At 42.6% G+C, this 22,524-nt stretch overlaps 1 protein-coding gene across 3 annotated transcripts in view; it reads right to left on the minus strand.

The window, feature by feature from the left end:
- The window catches only part of sumf1 (sulfatase modifying factor 1), a 163,497-nt gene that overhangs the window by 94,347 nt on the left and 46,626 nt on the right, over positions 1-22,524 (minus strand). For all 3 annotated transcript variants that reach the window (XM_043708556.1, XM_043708554.1, XM_043708555.1), the window contains 2 exons: positions 4,507-4,589; positions 269-391 (listed from right to left, as the gene is read on the minus strand). In XM_043708556.1, the coding sequence (XP_043564491.1) occupies positions 269-391; positions 4,507-4,589 (206 nt within the window). The remainder of the gene's footprint in view (positions 1-268; positions 392-4,506; positions 4,590-22,524) is intronic.

A 22,524-nucleotide genomic window follows, 5' to 3' on the forward strand; every position in this document is an offset into this window, starting at 1 on the left:
AGGGAGTGGATGTAGTGCCAATCAAGCAGTTGCTTTACCCTGGGTGGTGTGAAGCTTCTCTTGAAAAGCTGAGTAGTTGATGAAATGTAAATTAACAGTTCAAGCCAAAAAACATCCTGCTTTCCTATTTCCCAAAGTTTTTGGAATATTAAGCTCCCAAAAATTACTTTGGGAGCTGGCTTTGTTTGATTTTTTTCTCTTTTATACTACAGACTGCAAAATGAAAATGAAATCAAATAACAAAGATGGGCTTTTGTTCTACAGTTACCTGTTCTCAAGTCCCCCTCTACATGCATATTCCCATTCAGCTTCTGTAGGCAGCCTTTTCCCTGCCCAGGTGCAGTACGCCACTGCATTATTCCAAGAGACATGTACAACTGGGTGATCCATCCTGAAATGCAAAGAAACACTTTATGACCATGAATCGCATGCAGTATTTCACCACAAGAGTTACAACTTCCACATGCCACTAATTACCACCAATCAGTCCACTGCTAAGCAGTTGGTCCTCAGACAAAATCAATCTTTAACTCAGTTACAGCAGTGACCATAACAAGAACAAAGTGCTAGAGAAGCTCAACAGATCTTGAAACATCTGCGGAGAGAAAAGCTGAGTTAACATGACAATTCCAGTAACCCTTCATCAGAATGAAAAGCAACTGGGAAATCGTGGCAGTTATACTGAAGAAGGGAGTGGGAGACTGAGTCGAATAAATTTACGAGATGACCAGAGAGAGAGAGAGAGGGAGTGAGGAGAGAGAGAGAGAGAGAAAAAAAGAGAGAGAGAGAGAGAGAGAGAGAGAGAGACTGATGGAGAGAAAGGCAAGCAGGGATTGTTGACAGTAAACTGGGGAATAAGTAAATGCGGAACAGGTGACAGCAGGAACAGTGAATAGTTGATAATGGGCTTGCTGTGCTGGAAGCAACCCAAGCAGAACAGGACCTGAGGTATTAGATCTGGAGGGAGGTGTTCACACTTTGAAATTGTTAAATGCAATGTTGAATCCTCAGGACTGTAAAGTAGCTGGGGGAAGATAAAGTGCTGCTCCTCCAGCTTGCACTGACCCTCACTGGTACAATGCATTATATGCCTGACGAACATTGGCAGGGGAATACGATGGTGTGTTGGAGCGGCAAGCAATTGGAAGTTTGGGGTCATTTTTATAGGTTGAGCCAAGGTGCTCCACAAAGCGATCACCTAGTTTAATTTCATCTCCCCATTGTACAGGGGACCACATTGTGAGCAGCAAATACTCAAGACTAGATAGAATGAAGTGCACATAAATCACTGCTTAATGTGGAAGGCGAGTCTGGGGCCTTGATTAATGAGGCGGCAAACAGGCAAGTGTTGCACCTTCTGCGATTACATGGGAAAGTGTAATGGCAGTGTCAGGTAGTGTTGGGAGTGGAGGAGGAGGAATGGACCAGGATGTCCCAGAAAGAATGATCCCTGCAGAATGCTAACAAGGGAGGGAAAGTGAATGTGCTTCTGATGGTGGTACCCTGTTGGAGGTGGTTGAAATAGTGGCTTATGATGCTTTGGATGTGGAGGTTGATAGGGTGGAAAGTAAGGATAGAGGCCTGGTCAAATATTGAACTGCCTTACTTTGTGCAGTTCAAAGTCTGACTATTAGAATATTTGGATTAATCTATCAGGAAGGTGGCCTCAAACAATTAAACAACTGCGAGTTCACTGGAATCTTCATTATCAATAAGAATGAATCAACTATGTTTCTACAATTAAGCACAGAAGATTAAATCCAATGCATGAAGAAATAGTGACATCGGCATTAACATCAGCAGAGAAAACCATGATGAGATAATGAGAATGGCTTTACTGAATGCAGTTCCTCTTTACCAATGTTACATTGATTATCAAGTACTTTACGGTTGTAAATAAACTCAGATGGATCTCAATATTTTACATAGTGTTGGAACATTCCAAAAAAACTGTTAATGGATTTTCCAACAATTATCACTGTCTACAAATTAGAAATAAACCTTAATACTAATAAGTATGCTGCTGCACAGGAAATAAATAACCCATGGGATATTATCCCAAATAAGATGCACTAGCTAAATGAGGACATGGTCAGCCATTAATGATGCTATTGTAGTCAAGACAGAAAATCCAGAGGAAAAGACGACAAACATGAAAACAACCAAGTCTGAGCTATAAGGAAAGGCTGAATAGACTGGGGCTATTTTCCCTGGAGCATTGGAGGCTGAGAGGTGACCTTGTGGAGGTTTATCAAATCATGAGGGCACGGATAGAGTAAATAGTCAAGGTCTTTTTTCTGAGGTGGGGGAGTCCAAAACTAGAGGGCATAGGCTTAGGGTGAGAGGGGAAAGATTTAAAGGGGACCTTAGGGACAACACTTTCACGCAGAGGGTGGTGCATGTATGGAATGTGTTGCCAGAGTAAGTGGTAGAGGCCTGTATAGTTACAGCATTTAAAAGGCATCTGGAAGGGTATATGAATAGGAAGGGTTTAGAGGGATATGGGTGAAATGCTGGCAAATGGGACTAGATTTATTTAGGATTTCTGGTTGGTATGAATGAATTGGACAAAAGGTGCTTCCATGCTGTACATTTCTATGACTCTAATTGTGTGACAGACCAGATTTTCCATTCCAATCAGCAATGAAAAACTGTGTATCTGCACTCATTTTACAACAATGTATGTAGGTAGGTGAAGGCTGCAGTTCAGTTCTTTAGCACTTGCAAATTTTTGTACCAAGCGAGAGACACGTCTGAGACCATAACATGTTGCCATCAAATGCTTGCTTTCTGATAAGCTTGTTGGATTGTGATGTTTCTGTGAATTGGAGTTTTTTTATTTAAAACATTCTGAAACTAATAGATATTTGTTCCATGATATTTCTTGAATCTGCCTAGTTTGTAAACAAGGAGCAGTTAATTGGTAATTAATGCACAAAGTTCAATATTCTGATCTCGTTAAATACAAAGATCAGGTTCAAATGTGTGTTTTAAATAGATAAGAACCACACTGATATACAGAGTGAGCCTCAGACCAGCAAGGTGATTCATCACCGAGGTTTCCTGACAAATAGCAAATGCCTTAATCTTAGAATCCGTTCAGTGTGGAAGCAGTCTATTTGGTCCATTGATACAACACTGACCCTCCCACCCAGACCCACCCCAAACTGTAACCCTGAATTTTCCACGACTAACTCATCTAACCTGCACATCCCTGGACACGATGAGCAATTCAGCATAGTCAATCTACCGAACCTGTACATCTTCGGACTGTGGGAGGAAACCGGAGCACCCAGAGAAATCCCATGCAGACACTGGGAAGAATGTGCAAACTCCACACAGACTGTTGCCCAAGGCTGGAATCAAGCCTGGGTCCCTGGCGCTATGAGGCAGCAGTGCTAACCACTGAGCCACCATGCCGCCCTCCTTCAGGTATACATAGTTTAAGCATCTCATTATAAAAAGCATTCAATGATTAAGTGAACCGCTCAACATGAATTTGCCAGGTGCCTATTTGAATCTATGGTTTCCAGAACAATTCCTTGGCAAACTCTTCGTGCATTTTACTGGGTTCTGATACATTTCCAATTCCCCTGTGGCCTCTGCAGCTTTTGGATTTTTGACAATTTCCTTGCTGTGGTTGCAAAATGCCTATACAGCAACAAAAAAAAATTGATGTGCATTCCTATGCTCGTGTACTGCAGTACACATAATGATACTCTGTCATTTTTTAAAAGAGAGTTTTGTAAAACAGAAGCACATGGAAGTCCTAACTCAGAATGATGCAACACCCACAACTTGTTAAATCATTTCCAAAGTCATGCACTCTCCCCCATCCCAGCTTTAATCGAGGTGAGAGGGATGTAAATAATGCATAAGGACTGCCAAATATGGGTTGAACAACAAGTATACTTGGGTGGTGCTGGAAAAGCACAGCAGATCAGGCATCATCCGAGGAGCAGGAAAATCGACATTTCAGGCAGGAGCCCTTCATCAGGAATGCTGGAAATGTCAATTTTCCTGCTCCTTGGATGCTGCCTGACATGCTGTGCTTTTCCAGCACCACTCTAATCTTGACTCTAATCTCCAGCATCTGCAGTCCTCACTTTCACACAAGTATATTTGGCCCCACCCTAGTTTAAAAAACAACACTTTCTTTGAAGATTTTAAGTTTATCTACTACCACCAGGTGTCTGGTTGAACACAGAACATTATGATTGAAAGCAAATGTTTGAGAACTGGTAGTTAATTGACCTGCTGAGCTTTTTCCGGCAACTTGTGTTTTTGTTTCGGATTTTCCCACCAACTTCAGAACCAACCAGAAAATGAAATGTGGGAAATCATCATTTCCTAGACAGTAAGGTTGGCTAAAAGGCAATGGTAAAAGACATTCGTATGGTCTAAGAATCTCTCTCCACTTTTTCAAATCGTATGAGGTTTTCAACACACAAAGGTTGATGAGGAAACATTTCAGTCTTAAGAAATAGTCTGTGCTTCAGTTGTTACCTCTCAGTAATGTTGGAGTCAGGACCTTCCGGATGTTTCCAATTGGCTTTTTTAACAGGGAGCCACCATGGGGCTGCTGCAACCTAGAACAAGAGAAAAAAAAAACACCTTGGGGTTAGAATTGTGCAGCCGAGTTAAATCAGATCTTCTCAAAAGATTTAGACACCCGTCCAAAAACAACAAAGAAAATATTTGAGCATTCTTTTGTATGACTACCTTCTTGCCTGTCTATACCGGAAGAAGCATTTGCTTTAGAAACCCTCTAGTTGGATGTAAAATGGTACACAGTGTGTTTCAGAGAATAGGAGGTGAAACACAAGACTGAGAGGATCTGACAGAACGTTTTCCCTTGTGGTGGAATCTAAAACGAGGGCCACAATTTCCAATAAAAGGGACAATTCGTTTAGGACAAAGTTGAAGAGAGATATGCCCTGGCAGACCTTCATTCATCTTTAACATTCTCTACCCCAGACTACGGTTGGGGCTGGGACACTGGAAGTGCTCAGGGCTGAGTTAGACTAACATTTAGGCCTCAAATGAGTCAGGGATTGGAGGACAGGCAGTAAAATGGACTTCAAGCCACCACTAGGTCAGCCATGGTCAAAGTGAATGGCAAAAATAATGTGAAAGGCCAAATCGCCTGCCTCGCTCTTATTACTTGGAAAAGGATTCATAAAGAACTGTGGATGCTAAAGATCTGAAACAAAAATAGAGGTCTCCATAGATGCTGCTGAGCAGCTAAGTTTATCCATCAATTTCGAATTTTGCTGCCGATTTCTGAGGTTCTTGTTTCATTTACAGTTTCCAAAGATAGAATTTGGTGCAACTAACTGGATATTGGCCTTATTGTCTAATTTTATGCACCAGTTACTTTCTGGACATTGTTGATCTAAGTCTGAAACAAATTTGGGCAATTAGGAAAGTGCTGTCTCGTTATGCCCTGTGTAAAATGGTTGCAAATACTCCAGCCCAAGTTTTCCTTCAACTCAGCATGGTAAATGGCTTAGCCCTGTTGAAAACAGTTTTAAATAGTTTTAGGATGCAAAGGAGTCGGAAGACTTGAGCTCATGTCTGGAATTTGACAAGAAGAATTCATGGTGCATTTCAGTCCATTGCAAGTAGTATCAAAAGATGACTAGACAGATAAAAGAGAAGTCAAGAGGAGGAGGATATAAAAGAAAGGGGATTAAAAAAAATTAAATCTGATGGTGGTCAGTAGAATAATTTTGAATGCTCATTTTGAAAAAGAGAATAATTCATCATGCGAACTGCTTAAATAAGCACAACTGCTTTTAATGCTTAGTAACAGAAAGAAAGTCTTGCATTTAGGTAGCACCCAGACTGCATTTAGTGTCCCAAGAACCAGAATAATTGAAGACTTTTCATAGATTATTCATAAAATGCAGGAATTATTTATAGGCACAGTGTGGAGCATTATCCTCTTAACAAAATGTTTAACAAATCTATCTTCACGTCTACTCCTTGTTTCTAGTTCTTCCCTGGCCTGAGAAACAATGGCACAATACATAAAAAATCTCCATGCGCTTCAAGCCTGTGTCTCTAATGGTGTGACGCAGCTGGCATCAAACTTCATTGCTATTAGTGACACTAGCATTGTCTGCACTGTTATGTTTTCAAGGAGAGAACTATTCAAGGAGGAATGGTGGTAAGAACATAGAAAAACTTGTGCAGTATGAATAGGATCCGACCATTCACAGAGTCATACAGCACGGAAACAGACCCTTCGTTCCAACAAGTTCAAGCTGACCATGTTCCCAACTAAACTAGTCTCATTTACCTGTGTTTGGCCCCTATCCCTCAAAACCTTGCCTCTTCATGTACTTATCCAAATATCTTTTAAATGTTGTAACTGCACCAGCATCCAACACTTTCTCCGGCAGTTCATCCAACACTTTCTCCGGCAGTTGATTCCACACACGAACCACAAAACATTGCCCCCTCATTTCCATGTTAAACCTTTCTCCTCTCACCTGAAAAATATGCCCCATAGTTTTGAACCACCCCACCCACAAGGGAAAAGGCCCTTGCCATTCACCTTATCCATGCTCCTCGTGATTTTATAAACCCCTCAGCCTCCTATGCAAATAGGACATGTTATGTCCACATCCCATTGCAAAGACAGCACAGTGAGCATCAGATTACGAAGCAAACTGAAAGAAACCAGAGATTCAGCAGTTCTGGGGGCTTCCATGCTTCAAGGAGAATAGCCTACTTATTAGGGCTGTGGAAGGTAGCAGTCTCACTGACCTGACAATTTTGGGGAGTGCACCTTCTCATCAGGAAGGTGGAGCACTGCATTTATCCTGTCAAGTCCTAGCTCCCCCTCACACAGTCAAGTCTCTAACATTCCACTGATAACCAAACACATCAGTACTACAACACCCTGAAATGTTGCAGGCCACAAAAGTATTCTGGTCTTTGTTCTCCATCAGAGACACTTACCAGTTCAGCAGCAGCTTCATCACTGCACAACCTCATGTGTCTTTAGCTGACGAGTGGAATGTGGGAACACCCACTTGGCATTCTTCCTTTCGGTGTGTTTACAAGTTCTGTCTCCCAATCAGAGTGGTTCAAATATTTTGCATTTTGTAGACATGTTTCATACACATAAAGTTGCAACATTGTTCCTTTTCCTTATCCCTTCTGATTCGTATAGGCCTTAGTAACAGAGGAGCAGTATGATGTGCTCTTCAGAATGGGTCAGGCAGAACAGTCAATTACGAGCACTCTCCACGTCACAAACATCACACACTTTGGTCTTTGCACTAAAATGAAAGGGAGACTGGTCTGGGATGATCAAGTTTATTTTCCTACAGTTCAATCCTGGGATATTCTGCAAGCTCCAAGAATTAAGCATTTTATTTCCTGGACATTGCTGTAATTAATAAGGATGGCAATGGCCTAGTGGCATTATTGCTGGACTGTTAATCCAGAGACCCAGGGAATGTTCTGGGCACCTGGGTTCGAATCCTGCCGAGACAAATTTTAATATAATAACAAAAAAACTGGAACGAAGAATCAAATGATGACCATGAATCAATTGTCAGGAAAGTCCTATGGTTCACTAATGTCCTTTTCCCCTTACCCTGTTTGGCCAACATGTGACTCCAGACCCACAGAAATGTGTTGACTTTTAATTGCTCTCTGGACAATTAGGGATGGGCAATAAATACCGGCCGAGCCAGTGACACCCTTATCCTGCAAATGAACTAAGGAAAAACCTGATGGTATTCAAGTGTTTCTTTTCCATTTCCTCATGGATAGGTTAAATAATCAAGGTCTTTTCCCTGGGGTGGGTGAATCCAGAACCAGAGGGCAGAGGTTTATGGTGAGGGGGGAAAAATTTAAAAGGGACATAAGGGGCAACCTTTTCACAGAGGGTGTTGCATATATGCAATGAGCTGTCAGAGGAAGTGGAGGAGGCCGGTACAATGACTGCATTTAAAAGTCAGCTGGATGGATATATGAATAGGAAAGATTTAGAGGGATATGGGCCAAGTGCTGGCAAATGGGACTAGATTAAGTTAGGCTATTGGTCAGCATGCACCAGTTGGGCCAAAGGGTCTGTTTCCGTGCTGTGCATCTCTATAACTTCCATTTCTGGTTAGTTATTAGCTAGAAATGCTTCGCAGCCAATTGGACTGAATGGGACGATAGGACCTGAAACATGATAGAGTTCCCTTTCTCTTCATCTTCGACTGCACCAGCTTCTGGAGACATTATCTTGCATTTCTGACACATCCAGCAAATGGATCTTCCTCTTCCCTCCCAGCACTCCAAAGGATACGGTTCCCTCTTAGTCCAGACCTGGATCTATTCTTCAATTACCCCCAGCACCCTTCCCCGGCCTACTGCACCTTCCTGTACAAATACAGGAGACGTAATTTTATCATTTTATCACCTCGGTCTCCTTATTATCCAGCCCCCAAGTGTAGCACAAATTTGTGTGTACTCCTTTCAATTTAGTTTACTTATTTGCTGCTGACATTGCAATTCTGCTCTGTGTTAAAGAGACCAAACTAAGATAGGGTGATATCATCTTTTAGTCGCACAGGGTACATCACTGAGCTTCCGCTAACTTGTCAATTTAATTCCTCAGCTTCCTCTGACCTTTCTTCCCTCAGCCTTCTACAATAGTGTGATGAATCTCAGTGCAAGTTTGAAGAACTGCACCTTATTAATCGACGAGATATTTTATACTTCAACATGGAATATTACCATTTCAGATCATCTCTCACTCTCTCTCTCAATTTTGCTTTCTTTTCCTTTGCTGGTTTTAACCATGTTTTTCTTTCTTTTTGCTTCCAAACAGCACTAACATAAAGGAGGTCATGGAGGATAGTGATGAATTGCTCGAGTGTGGCAGGGTGCAACATCCCTTGAAAGACCCAAAAACTCCTTTCAACCTAATCCATGAAGATTCCACATGTGAGACCATGGGCTTCCTAAACTCAGACAAACTTCACTGCTTCTAGACTTGGTGCTGACGACTGTGGCATGATCTGGTCACCACATGTTAGGTAAGAGATAGAAACCTTGTAAAGGGTGCAGAGGAGATTTACCAGAACAGTTCCATGGATGAGAATACATATCTCTCAAGTAGCATCATTTCTGTTGGAACAAATCACGGCGAGACGGTACAGATTTATTTGATGATAGGTTTAGATTAGCTTTAATGATAGAAATTTTATCTTCCCATTAGCTGATGGTACAAAGACTAGGGGCACAGATTATGCTTTGGGCAGGAGGATACAGGGGTATGTGCTGAAGAACATTTTTCACTGAGTGGTCATAACCTAAAACTGGCTGCCAACCTGCGTAGTGAAAACAGAGGCAGTGATTTCTAAATGACACTGGATGGAAATAAAATATGGGATAGTGTGGGGACATGGGATTGGCATGGGTTTCCCTATAGAGAGCCAACATGGACTTGCTGAGCCAAATGGCTTCCTTCTGTGCCTCAGAACACAAAACCAGCTGTCCGTTATTAACACCTCCTTTTGAAACATGCTGTTTCTCTACTGATTTCAATTCTGTTTGATCTTGTACCAACCAGACAAATATGAACAAGAATAGGCTGTACAACCCTCGAGCCTGCTCCACCATTCAACATAATGTTGGCTGATCCGATACTCCTTATATCAACTTTCCTGTAATTTCCCTGTAACCTTTGACTGCCCTACCACTCTCTCCGTGGTAACAAGTTCCAAAGACTCTCAACCCACTGAGAGAAGCAATTCCTCCTTATCTCACTCATAAATGGACATCCTTTAATTCTGAGACATAGAACAATACAGCGCAGAACAGGCCCTGCGGCCCTCAATGTTGCACTGACCTGTGAACAATTCTCAGCTCGTCCCCCCACATCATCCATGTGCTATCTAAGGATTGTTTAAATGTCCCTAATGTGGCTGAGTTGACTACATTAGCAAGTAGGGCAATCCACGCCCTTACCATACTCTGCGTAAAGAACCTGCCTCTGACATCTGTCTTAAATCTATCACCCCTCAAGTTGTAATTATACTCCCTCGTACAAGCTGACCTCATCATCCTAGGAAAGGGACTTTCACTGGCTACCCTACCTAATCCTCTGATCATCTTGTATGTCTCTATCAAATCCCCTCTTAGCCTTCTTCTTTCCAATGAGAACAGACCCAAGTCTCTCAGCCTTTCGTCATAAGACCTTCCCTCCAGACCAGGCAACATCCTGGTAAATCTCCTCTGCACCTTTTCCAATGCTTCCACATCCTTCCTGAAATATGGGGACCAGAACTGTACACAATATTCCAAGTGTGGCCGCACTAGCATTTTGTACGGTTGCAGCATGATATTGCGGCTCTGGAACTCAATCCCTGTACCAATGAAACTAACACACCGTATGCTTCTTAACAGCACTATCAACCTGGGTGGCAACTTTCAGAGATCTATGTACATGGACTCCAAGATCCCTCTGCACATCCACACTACCAAGAATCTTTCCATTGACCCAGTACTCAGCCTTCCTGTTATTCTGCCTAAAGTGCATCACCTCACATTTAGCTGCATTGAACTCCATTTGCCACCTCTCAGCCCAGTTTTGCAGTTGATCCAAGTCCCCCTGCAACCTGTAACATTCTTCCAAACTGTCCACTACTCCACCGACTTTAGTGCCATTTGCAAATTTACTAATCCATCCACCTATGCCTGCGTCTAAGTCATTTATAAAAATGACAAACAGCAGTGGTCTCAAAACAGATCCTTGTGGCACACCACTAGTAACTGGACTCGAGGCTGAATATTTTCCATCAACCACCACTCGCTGCCTTCTTTCAGAAAGCCGGTTTCTAATCCAAACTGCTAAATCACCTTCAATTCCATGCCTCTGCATTTTCTCCAACAGCCTACCACATGGAACCTTATCAAAGGCTTTAATGAGGTCCATGTATACCACATCAACTGCCCTACCCTCATCTTCTATGCTCTTGGGTCATGAACTCTTCCATGAGGAGAAACAGCCTCTCAGCATTTAGCCTGTTGAGCCCTTCAACAATCCTGAATGTCTCAAGGAGATCATCTCTCATTCTTCGAAACTCCAGTGAGTCGAGCCGCAACCTGTTTAGCCATTGCTCATAAGACAAACCCAAGATACCAGGGATCATCCTAGTGAACTTTGTCTGAAATACCTCCAACGAATTGTCTACCAGCTTTCCGCAGGTTTTTTGCTATTTAAGTTTTTTTTTAATTCTCCCTTCCAAATTGAACAACTTGCTGATTTTTCAGGTGATATTCCATTTGCCAACTTTTTGCACACTCACTTAACCTGTCAATAGCTCTCTGTAAACTGCTTGAATTGCTCTTATATCTTGCCTTTCCACCTATTTTGGTGGTCACAGGTCACCAACCTGAAAAATCTAATCCCCACTCAATGGTTCTTGCCCATCAGCCAAATCTCTATCTATGCCAATATACTACCTTCATCACGGAGCGTTCTTATCTTTAGACTTAACCTTTTGTGAGGTACCTTGTCTAATGCCTTCTGGGAGTCCAAATCCATTCTGGTTGAGAAGTCTTTGAAGAACTGTAATAATTGGAGAGATATGACCTCCCTTTATGATACTATGCTGGCTCTGCTTGAATAGGTCATGATTTTCCCAATGTGCTATTACTTCCTTAACAATTGATTCCAATCTCTACACAATTTTTCCAACCGTAGATATTCGGCTTATAGGCCTATATTTACCCACTCTTTACCTCGCTTCCTTTTTGAACAAGGTGTCACAACCCTTTCCTCATGCAATCTCTCAGCCCTCCCATCTTATCAAACCTTCCCTTTTGTTCCATTCCTACCCTAACCTTTTTTGATTTGCTTAAAACTGTTACAGTTCTAGCTTCTCCTAGTTGTGACATGGGATGTGGACCTAAAATGTTTCACTTCAAAAATGCTGCTCGATCTGCTACATTTTCTGGGGTCTTTTGTTTCTATTTAAAATTTCCAGCATCTTGCTTATCCAACCATGTCAGACAATCACAGGGTAGTCAGGAAGGAGGCCATTGGACCCACTAAGCATTTCTGAGCATTTTGACCGAGTTCATGGCATCCAGTGCAAGAGACTTAGTTGCATTTAACCCAAGTTATATGTGAATAAAATCAACAGATAACCAAATTCAGGACAAGTGAAATCATCCACTGCAAGAATTACATTTCTGATGTTTAGATAAAACTCTAATTGACACAGAGTCCACTTGACATTTTCATTACATCATTGCTGACCACTGAAATATAACGTACTCCAGTAAATGTGGCTGAGAAAAGATTGGCCTGCACCACTTGCTCTTTTTTATGGCAGCACTGATCCCAATAACAACTCAGATGTTGACAGCAATGAGCACAAACAGGAAGGAATCTTTCCAGAAGATAGTTATCTAAAGACATCCCAGTGGTGAGTAAACCGCTGTCACAAATGCCTCAATGATGTTCACGCGTGCAGAGCCACAGAGAGGCAAATTGGGAGGAAAAGAAGATGAACTGCTGTGAATTCCCGATTGTGACACTGACAGACAAATTGGCTGTCATGTTTCTTACACAATGACAGTGAATGCTCTTCAAAAGTACTTCATTGAGCGTAAAGAGCTTTTGTGCGTCATCCGGGTCATTGCTTTGTTAAACATGGACATACAGTCAAGGGAAATTCAGAACCTGGTGCAAGGAGAAACACAGACTACACTGAGCCAGCAAGTGGCAAGGTGGAAGGCATGACCATAAAGTCTGGTGAAAGTGGAGACAGGCGTCCCAAGGTACTGGGTTCAGTTTAAGGATGGTAATGGTCCCATAAATACCCAGAGTGAGGTGTTCAAAATGGGAGGGGATGAGGAGAAGAGGGCAGCAGGAAGGTTGTTAAAATCAACATTTTTTGAGAATCAAATGAAAAGAGCAAGCCTGATCGTGGGTGATGTCAGTGGTGCCTTGTTTATCTGGATAGAGGTTGAAATAAACCCTTTCTTTTTTTAAACCATCTTCCAAAATTGGGAGAGTTTGGGACACAGGTGCATGATTGAGCCGATGTGGTGACGCAGTCACTGATAGTAACAGGAAGGTAGAAGCGAAACCACATCCTTACACCCCCATCTTCATCTCCCCCACAGGCATTAGTGACACTAGACAGTGGGCTATTTTCCCAGAAGGCCGAGCAGCATGCACTCTCTCATCCGCCATGTTAAAACTGAGGAAGAGGAGCAACAAATTGATGGGATTGATTTTGGGCATTAGGCTGCTAATTAAATCGGTGTCTATCAGTATAGTTTGGATGACTTCACCTTTCATTTCCTAAGCACGGAGGGCTAGCTATTTAGGAAGCAGAGGCAGTGAAAACAAATGCCCAAAGTCACAGGGAGCCAATGGTATGGAAACGCAAGCATCAAATCTCTCACACACTGCCGACGGCCACAAATGTTCACCCCTGAAAGTGAGCCTGGAATTTGGGTGCATATCATAGGTCATGATCCATCTGATTTTCTGTTGTGGCACCTTGTTGCATGGAGGTCTCTTTGTGGAACTGGCTTTTACTATGTGACCAGAGTAACTCCCAAAAAAAAAGTGTTGTTTTAATAGGGAGTCTGTGGAAGTTTTTGAATATTGGGCCTTCGCAAGCAGAAATGTTGAGAATGCTTGCTTTAGACCGTGAAGTTAACCTCTAAGAAAATAAACAAATCAATCAGAGGTCAAAATCTAAAAGTACTGGAGTGCTAAAGAGAAAGAAACAAATGATTAATGGTATTGCAGTTGTGCCATCTTATTCGGTTGTTAATGAAGAAAGTTTTTGGGTTGGCTTTCAACTGTTAAGACACCATTTTCCCTTGTGCGTAGACTTGGAGCACAAAGGTACTTATTAATTCTACCCTTGAAGAGACAACACAGGCCAGGACTAACAATTAAACTCAGCTGTGGTAAATTTTACAATAGAAATTATGCAAGACTTCCAGTAAGTTGAATGTAGTGGTGTCACACATTCAGAAACCAGTTGTTACAGCTTTACATCAATGGAATTTTTTTTTAAACAGGTTAAGGAATAAAAGGAACTACGAGAACACAATATCACAAGGTCAATAAAGTATTAACACAGAAATACAATACAGAGCACTTTCAGATCAACACATTTGATGACAATATCCTAACTTTAAATTTTGTTTTTCATTTCACTGCAAAATGACAGACTGGCAAACCACTTTAACAAGTGATCAGAGCACAGATTCTACAAATCAAATACAATGTTTGTGGCATACAGGATAATATAATTAATTAAAACTATATAATGAAAAAAAAATTAATGAGAGCTGATGAGAACTGCCTTGGAACACGGATTCATTAAACCACAAAAGAAGAATTAAAATAAACCACCATACATCAAGGATTTCAAAGATGATAATTAAATACAGGCTAATGAACCTGGCTTCAACGATGCTCAAAAAGCTAACCAATTTGCCACGTCTGCTTCAAAAGCTGACTTGAGATCCACTGCTTGAAATGATGGTGGAAACACGTTCAATAGTAACTTTGAAGAGCGAATTGAACAAATACTCAAAATGTGAATAAACTGCAGGGTTGGGAGTGAGACAAGTCACCAGGATAGCAGCTGTCCTGTATTTCACAGAATAATTTCACATTCTGTTCAGCTCCCCAGTTGGCATGCCACTTGTCTTAACTTCTTGGGCAATGACTAGTAAGCTGATGGGGAGACTCCCTTGATTACACATGTGTATTGTGTTTCTGTGCATGCAGTGCTAGCGGGCCACTTGCCCACAACTCATTGAGAGTGAGCAGGCCCGGAGCCTCGGAGATAATCCACTACGGCCTCTATGTGTCTGCAAGTTTATTTGGAGGAACTCAACAGGTTGGGAGAAAAGGAGGAGGTGGCTCAGTGCTGCAGCCAGAGTCTCAAGCAGCATGCAGAGATGATCATGGAGAATATAGCTAAATCTGAAATAACGTCTGGGGCAGGCATGGTTTTGGAAACAGCAATTGGACAATGATAGCAGTTTACTGATTGAATATGGGCGGGAAGACTGAGAAGGGGTGTGCATGTTGAACGGACCTTTCCGTATAGAGTAGCAAGTGGTAAAGAGGCAACTTGCACGTATAGCATTTGTTTAATTTTGAGAGGGGTCCAGATTTGTAGAGGGGCAATTTCCAACTTGCTCAGACACTATCTCTATCCTTCAGATGCAACCATTGAGTATGAACATGACATACCTTACCCATGGCGACCTCAATGAATGCAGTTAAAAACGCTGCAATTGCTTCTGAGAATGAATATACAGCTGTTAGGGAAGGCGATGGCAAGGTGGTATTCGTTAGACTATTAATCCAGAAACTTAGCTCATGTTGTGACTCTTGGGTTCAAAACTGGCACAGTGGAATTTGGATTCAATAGAAGAAATCTGGAGTTAAGAACCCACTGATGACCGTGAAACCATTGTCGATTATCAAAAAAAAAAATCCATCTGGCTCACTAATGTTCTTCAAAGGAGGAAATCAGCTATCCTTACCTGGTTGGGCCTACATGTGATTCCAGACCCACAGCCATGTGGTTGACTCTCAACTGCCTCTGAAATGGTCTAGCAAACCATTCGTTTTTACTAATACCAAAGTCTCAGCAAAGAAATGAAATACAGGCATTATTATAGGCACTGGAAAAGACAACGGCAGAAACAGTTGACTCTGAGAATTCCACCTTACTAACATTTGGGGAATAGTACCAAAATTGGGAGAGCTGCTTCACAAACTATTCCTGAAGAAGGGCCTGTGCCCGAAACGTCAAATCTCCTGTTCCCTGGATGCTGCCTGACCTGCTGTGCTGTTCCAGCAATAAAGTTTCAACTTTGATCTCCAGCATCTGCAGACCTCACTTTCTCCTGCTTCACAAACTAGTCAAGCAACAGTTTGACATGGTCATACTCACGGAATCATACCAGACAGACAATGTCCCAGATACCACCACCACCACCACCACCATCACCATCCCTGAACAGGTCCTGTCTCACCAGCAGGTCAGACCAACACAGGTGGCTGTACAATGGCACGCGGGAGTCCTCAACTTTGAATCTGGACCCTATGTTGTCTCACGGCATCTGGTTAAAGACGAACAAGAAAACTTCCTGCTTATTACCACATACCATCTTTCCTCGGCTGATGAATCAGACTTCTTCACGTTGAGCAACATTTGAGGATGGTAAAGGCGCAATGTGTCCTCTAGGCGGGGAATTTTAATGTCCACCAGTAAGAGTGACTTGGCAGCAGTACTACTAATTCAGCTGGTCGGTCCTAAAGGGCCTAGCTGCTAGACCGGGTCTGTGACAGGTGGTGCAGGAACAAACAAGAGGGAAAAACATACTTGACCTCATTCTTACCAATCTGCCAGCTGCAAGTGCATCTGTCCATGACAGTACCAATAAGAGGGACCCCCACATTGCCCTTGCGGAGATTAAGTCCGGCTTTCATATTGAGAATAACCTCCATCGTGTTACATGGCACTATCACTGTGCTATATGGAATAGACTTTTAACAGATCTAGCAACTCACGCTGTGGGCCCATGCTGTGGGCCATCAACAGCAGCAGAATTGTACTCCAGCACAGTCTGCAACCGCATAGCCTGCTGTGTTCCCCACTCAATCACTACCATCAAGCCAGGAGATCAACCCTGGTTCAAAGAGATTAGATTAGATTAGATTCCCTACAGTGTGGAAATAGGCCATTTGACTCAAGTCTGAAGAATAACCCATCCAGACCCATTTCCCAATATATACCCCTGACTCATGCACCTAACATAATGGGCAATTTAGCATGGCCAATTCACCTGACCTGCACATCTTTAGACTGTGGGTGGAAACCGGAGCACCCAGAGGAAATCCATGCGGACAAGGGGAGAATGTGCAAACTCCATACACAGTCGCCTGAGGTTGGAATCAAACCTGGCCCCTGGTGCTGCGAGGCAGCATTGCTAACCACTGAGCCACCATGCTGCCCACAATGAAGAGTGCAGAAGGACATGCCAGGAGCAGCATCAGGCATACCTAAAAATTAGGTCAAAATCTGGTGAAGCTACCAAACAGGACTATGCGGGGAATAAAATGCCCATATTCTAGCAGACTCGCCTCTTGGTCGTTTGTTCTGTGTCAGGATACTCTCCTACGAACCTGACCTTGAGAATTTTTTAAAACATAACCGGAGCACCCAGAGGAAATCCATGCGGACAAGGGGAGGATGTGCAAACTCCATACACAGTCGCCTGAGGTTGGAATCAAACCTGGCCCCTGGTCTGCGAGGCAGCATTGCTAACCACTGAGCCACCATGCTGCCCACAATGAAGAGTGCAGAAGGACATGCCAGGAGCAGCATCAGGCATACCTAAAAATTAGGTCAAAATCTGGTGAAGCTACCAAACAGGACTACTTGCATGCCTAACAGCATAATCAGCAAGTGACAGGCAAAGCTAAGGGGTTCCACAACCAATGGATCAAATCTAAGCTCTGCAGTTCTGTCACATTCAGTCATCGATATTGATGGACAATTAAACAATTCACTGCAGGAGGAGGCTCCACAAATATTCCCATCCACAATAATGGAGGAGCCCAATACGTCAGTGCAAAAGCTAAGTAGTATCACAGCAATGTTCAGCCAGATGTCGATGATCCATCTTGGTTTCCTCCAGTAATCCCCAGCACTTCAGATACCAGTCTTCAGCCAATTCAATTCACTCCATGTGATATCAAGAAATGGTTGGAGCCACTCCAGTGCAAAGGCTATTGACCCTAACAACATTCTGGGGATAGGACTGAAAGCTTATGGTTTAGAACTTGCTGGTCCCCTAGCCAAGCTGTTCCAGTGCAGTTACAATACTGGCATCTACCCAACAATGTGGAAAATTACCCAGGTATGACCTGTACACAAAAAACAGGCCAGATCAAACCCGATCAATTACCACCCCATCAGTTTACGCTCAATCATTGTGAAGTGACGGAAGGGGTCATTAACAGTGCTACCAAGCAGCACCTGCTTAGTAATAACCTGCTCAGTGACACCCAGTTTGGGCTACCCCAGGGCCACTTAGCTCCTGACCTCTATACAGCCTTGGTTCAAGCATGGAGAAAATAGCTGAATTCCAGAGGTGAGATGAGCACGACAGCCCTTGACATCAAGGTTGCATTCAACTGAGTGTGACATCAAAAAGCCCTGGCAAAACTGGAATCAATAGGAATCGGGGGGCAAGCTCTCCACTGGTTGGAGTCAAACCTGGCACAAAGGAAAATGGTTCAGATTGTTGGAGGTCAGTCATCTCAGCTCCAGGACATCACTACTGGAGTTCCTCACAGTTGAGTCTTAAGCCCAACCATCTTCAGCTGCTTCATCAATGATCTTTGCTCCACCATAAGGTTGGAAGTGGGGTGGGGTGGGGGGGAATGATTGTTGATAATTGCACAACATTCAGAACTATTCATGACTCCTCAGAAAGTGAAGCAGTCCATGTTCAAATGCAACAAGGTCTGGACAATATCCAGGGCTTGGGCTAACAGGTGGCAAATAATATTCGCACCATACAAATGCCAGACAATATCTATCTCCAGTAAGAGAGAATCTAATCCCTGCCCCTGTATATTCAATGATAATACTATCACTGAATCCCCCATTATCAATATCCATGGGATTACCATTGACCAGAAACTCAAAATTACTCACCACAAACACAGTAGCTACAACAGCACATCAGAAACCAGGAATACTGTCACCTCCTGACAGCCCAAAGCCTGCCCACCATCTACAAGGCATAAGTCGGGGGTATGATGGAATAATGTCCAAGGGCCTCGATGGATGTAGCTCCAACAGCACTACCCAGAACAAAGCAGCCCGCTTGACTTGCGCCACATCCACAAACATCCACTCCCTCCACCAATGATGCTCAGTGCCAGCGGTGTGTCACCCACAAGATGCACTTCAGAAATTCACCAAATGTCCTTAGACAGCAGCCGCTGAACTCACAACCACTACCATCTAGAAGGGACAAGGGCAGAAGAACACAGGAACACCACCACCTGCAAGTTACCCTCAGCCATGCTGATTTGGAAATATATAGCCAATCTTTCACTGTCACTGGGTCAAAGTTCTGCCTGATTCCCTCCTTACTGGCTTTACAGGTGAACCTGCAGCATGTAGACTGCAATGGTTCGAGGCGGCAGCTCAACATCACCTTCTCTAAAGACAGGCAATAAATACTGATCCAGCCAGTAATGCCCATGTCTGAATGAATACTAAAAAAAAAGCTTAACTGGGGATAGAACTGAATTATTTTATTCAGTGATTGGATCATTATCAAGCATCTCCCACCCTTCTCCGTCTCACCATCCCTCACTTGTTTCCCCCCACTAGAACTGTCCCTTGTTTTCCTCTGCATGGAGTTAGTTACCCTGCTAATCAAATGGTTCGATAAAGAACCTGATGGACACAATGGGCATGGGGCCATCCGTGTGTTCTGTATGCTTCTATGAAGCTTCTCATCCTAATTAATTCCTTGGTCAAGAACATAAGAAATAGAAGCTGTAGGCCATTCAGTCCCTCATGACTAATCTTTTACCTCAGCTCCATGTCCTTGGATTCTCCTATTAAGCAAAAACATGTCAATTTCTTCCGGTATGTACTCAATGTGCATTACACTCAGTCTGCTGCAGAATTTTATTGCTCACAACCCTTGGCAAGCATAAAATTTGCCAGATTGATAAAATAAAAAGACCATATTTGAAATAGACTCTGAATAACAGCTTAGCAGACTCTAATTAAGTGTGAAGGGATCCTTGTTTCAAAGGGTTTCAATACTGAAAGCAGTGACCATTACATGAACTAAACAGAGTACCTTGAGTGCAGTGAGAATTGTTCCTAGCCATAAGGCTTACCACAACACATTAAATCTCATTCAGTCCCAAGTTGGACCAAGTTTAATTCAAAAAAGTTCACTACAGTTTTATTCACTCAAGTTTTTGATTTGCTTTTTCTTAATTAATTCACAGGATGTTGGCATCACAGGCTGGGCCTGCATTTATAGTCCACTCCCAATTGCCCAGAGAGTAGCTGTGGATCTGGAGTCAAATGTAGACCAGACCAGGCAAGGATGGCAGTTTCCTTTCCTACGGAGCTTCAAACTCCATTCCACACCAAGTTTTACAGCCTAAGACACTAGGATATACAATTATAATCATGTAACTGTGCAACACCTTCGAATACTTCATTTACAAAAGGGTAAACTAAGCAATTCCTCCCTGGACTGAGGTTCACAGATTCAGGATTTGGGATGATCCCTAAAGCTGAGAATCTCAAATAATTTGGAAAATTTTATTAATAGCAGCTACAAATGAGCAGCTTGAACATTTCACAATTTTTGGACATTAGAAAAATGTTAATTCCTATCGAAATTCTATGTGCAAGACACAAAATGGACAACATAGTGAGTACAGCTCATTTTTAAGCTGGTGAGCAACATGACAAAAAATAAGCCTAAATCAAGAAATTGCTCATTCTTTACCCGAATCCTTGATATCTATACTTCCTCCCCTGTAAGGAACTTGAAATAAAATTCATATATGAAAGGTTAGTTGCAACTTCAAGATATTCGTCGTAGTTTCTCAACTAATGAAATATAGAAACATTGAACTGTTCAGCACAGGAACGGACCCTTCAGCCCATGATGTTGTGCCAAACAGGATGCCCTTCTGCCTGCCCTGGGTCCATACACCTCCATTCCTTGCATATTCATGCGCTTATCTAAAATCCCTTAAACACCCCAATTCTAAATGCCTCCACCGTCACCCCAGCAGCGCGCTCCAGACTCCGAGAACTCTGTCGAAAAAAAAAACTTCCCCCTCAATATCTCCCTTGAACTTCCCCCCACTTTCACCTTCCCCTCAGTATCACACACTTCAACCCTGGGAAAAAGATTTTGACCGTCAACTCTATCTATGCATCTCGTAATTTTATAGACTTCATTCAAGTCTCCCTTCAGCCTTCGCCGCTCCAGAGGAAACAACCCCAGTTTTTCTAGCCTCTCCTTATAGCTCATACCCTGTAATCCAGGCAGCATTCTAGTAAATCTTCTCTCCAACCCATCCAAAGCCTCCTCCACTTCCTTCCTGTAATGTGGCAGCCAGAATTGAACACAATACTCTAAGTGTGGCCTAATTACAGTCTGATAAAGCTGCAACATGACATCCTGACTCTTGTACTCAATTCCCTGACCACTGAAGGCAAGCATGCCATATGCCTTCTTTATCAACTTATTTGTGTGGCCAATATTTTTGAAGAGAAATTGCAGCAGACAATTTGTGTACAGCAAGATCCAATAGTTTGAAATGTTGCAGAAGGATAATTTTTACCCAGATATTAGAGAATGACTTGACTCCCCTAGCACTGTGCTGAAGTATTAGCTGACATTTTGTGCTCCATTATCTGGAAGGAACATTTCACTGAAGTGCTTACACAAGTTACTGATAATTTTAAATTGTGTCTGGAATTTATTTGCAGTTAAGCAATCTGAGTAAGCCTTATTTTCCAAGACATGAGTTTTTAATAGGCTGCCTGTTCTACTTCAAGAGGAATTAACTTTTTTATGCAGCTCTAAGCAGATTGATTTTCAAAGTCCAAACTCTCTTGATCTTCAGGTCTAAAATATATGTCATGCCATTCAAGACTCATTCAATCTGTTCTGTGAAATATCAAAAACTCATCCTCCTAGCTCTGTAAGCAAGGTTTACTGAGTACAAAACCATTGACGATATATAATTGATAGTCAACTCTTTACCAATTTATACCATTGTCTCAAATTTAAACAGTTGCCTTTATGATTGGCTTTCAAACTAATGGTCAGCCAATGAAAATACAACAAGGTGGTGAAATGAAAGTATGACACAGTAATCATAATGGAGGAGAAAGTGAGGTCCTGAAGAAGGGCTTATGCCCGAAACGTCGATTCTCCTGTTCCCTGGATGCTGTCTGACCTGCTGCGCTTTTCCAGCAACACATTTTCAACAGTAATCATAATGGTCAAGACATTCCGATAAGGAGATGCTGTTTGCACCAGGAGTTGTGCCTTGGGATGATGCAGAAACCCTGGAACAGCCGAGTCTGCTGAAATTATCTGGGAAATTGAAACTCCTGACGACCAATCACCTGGATACACTGTCCGAGAAATGTCTCCCGGAGTTTCAACGTAGAGACTTCAGACTTACTTTAATAGGAAATTTTCATCAGATTAAAACATGCTGTCAACTCTAGCTGACTAAAAGACTGACCATACCTGACTCCTCATTGACCAATACCCCCCCATCCAAGAACCTCTCAAATATCCACAGATATCTGACACCCTCCCTGCTCTCAACATTTCTCCAATCTGACCCACAATTCCCCATTGCCCTTAACTTAACATTCTTGTGATCTGAATTAACTTCCCCCAATCTACCAGAGCACTTTCATATCGACCACC

Source organism: Chiloscyllium plagiosum, chromosome 18 (assembly GCF_004010195.1).
Source record: "Chiloscyllium plagiosum isolate BGI_BamShark_2017 chromosome 18, ASM401019v2, whole genome shotgun sequence".
Taxonomy (NCBI): Eukaryota; Metazoa; Chordata; class Chondrichthyes; order Orectolobiformes; family Hemiscylliidae; genus Chiloscyllium; species Chiloscyllium plagiosum.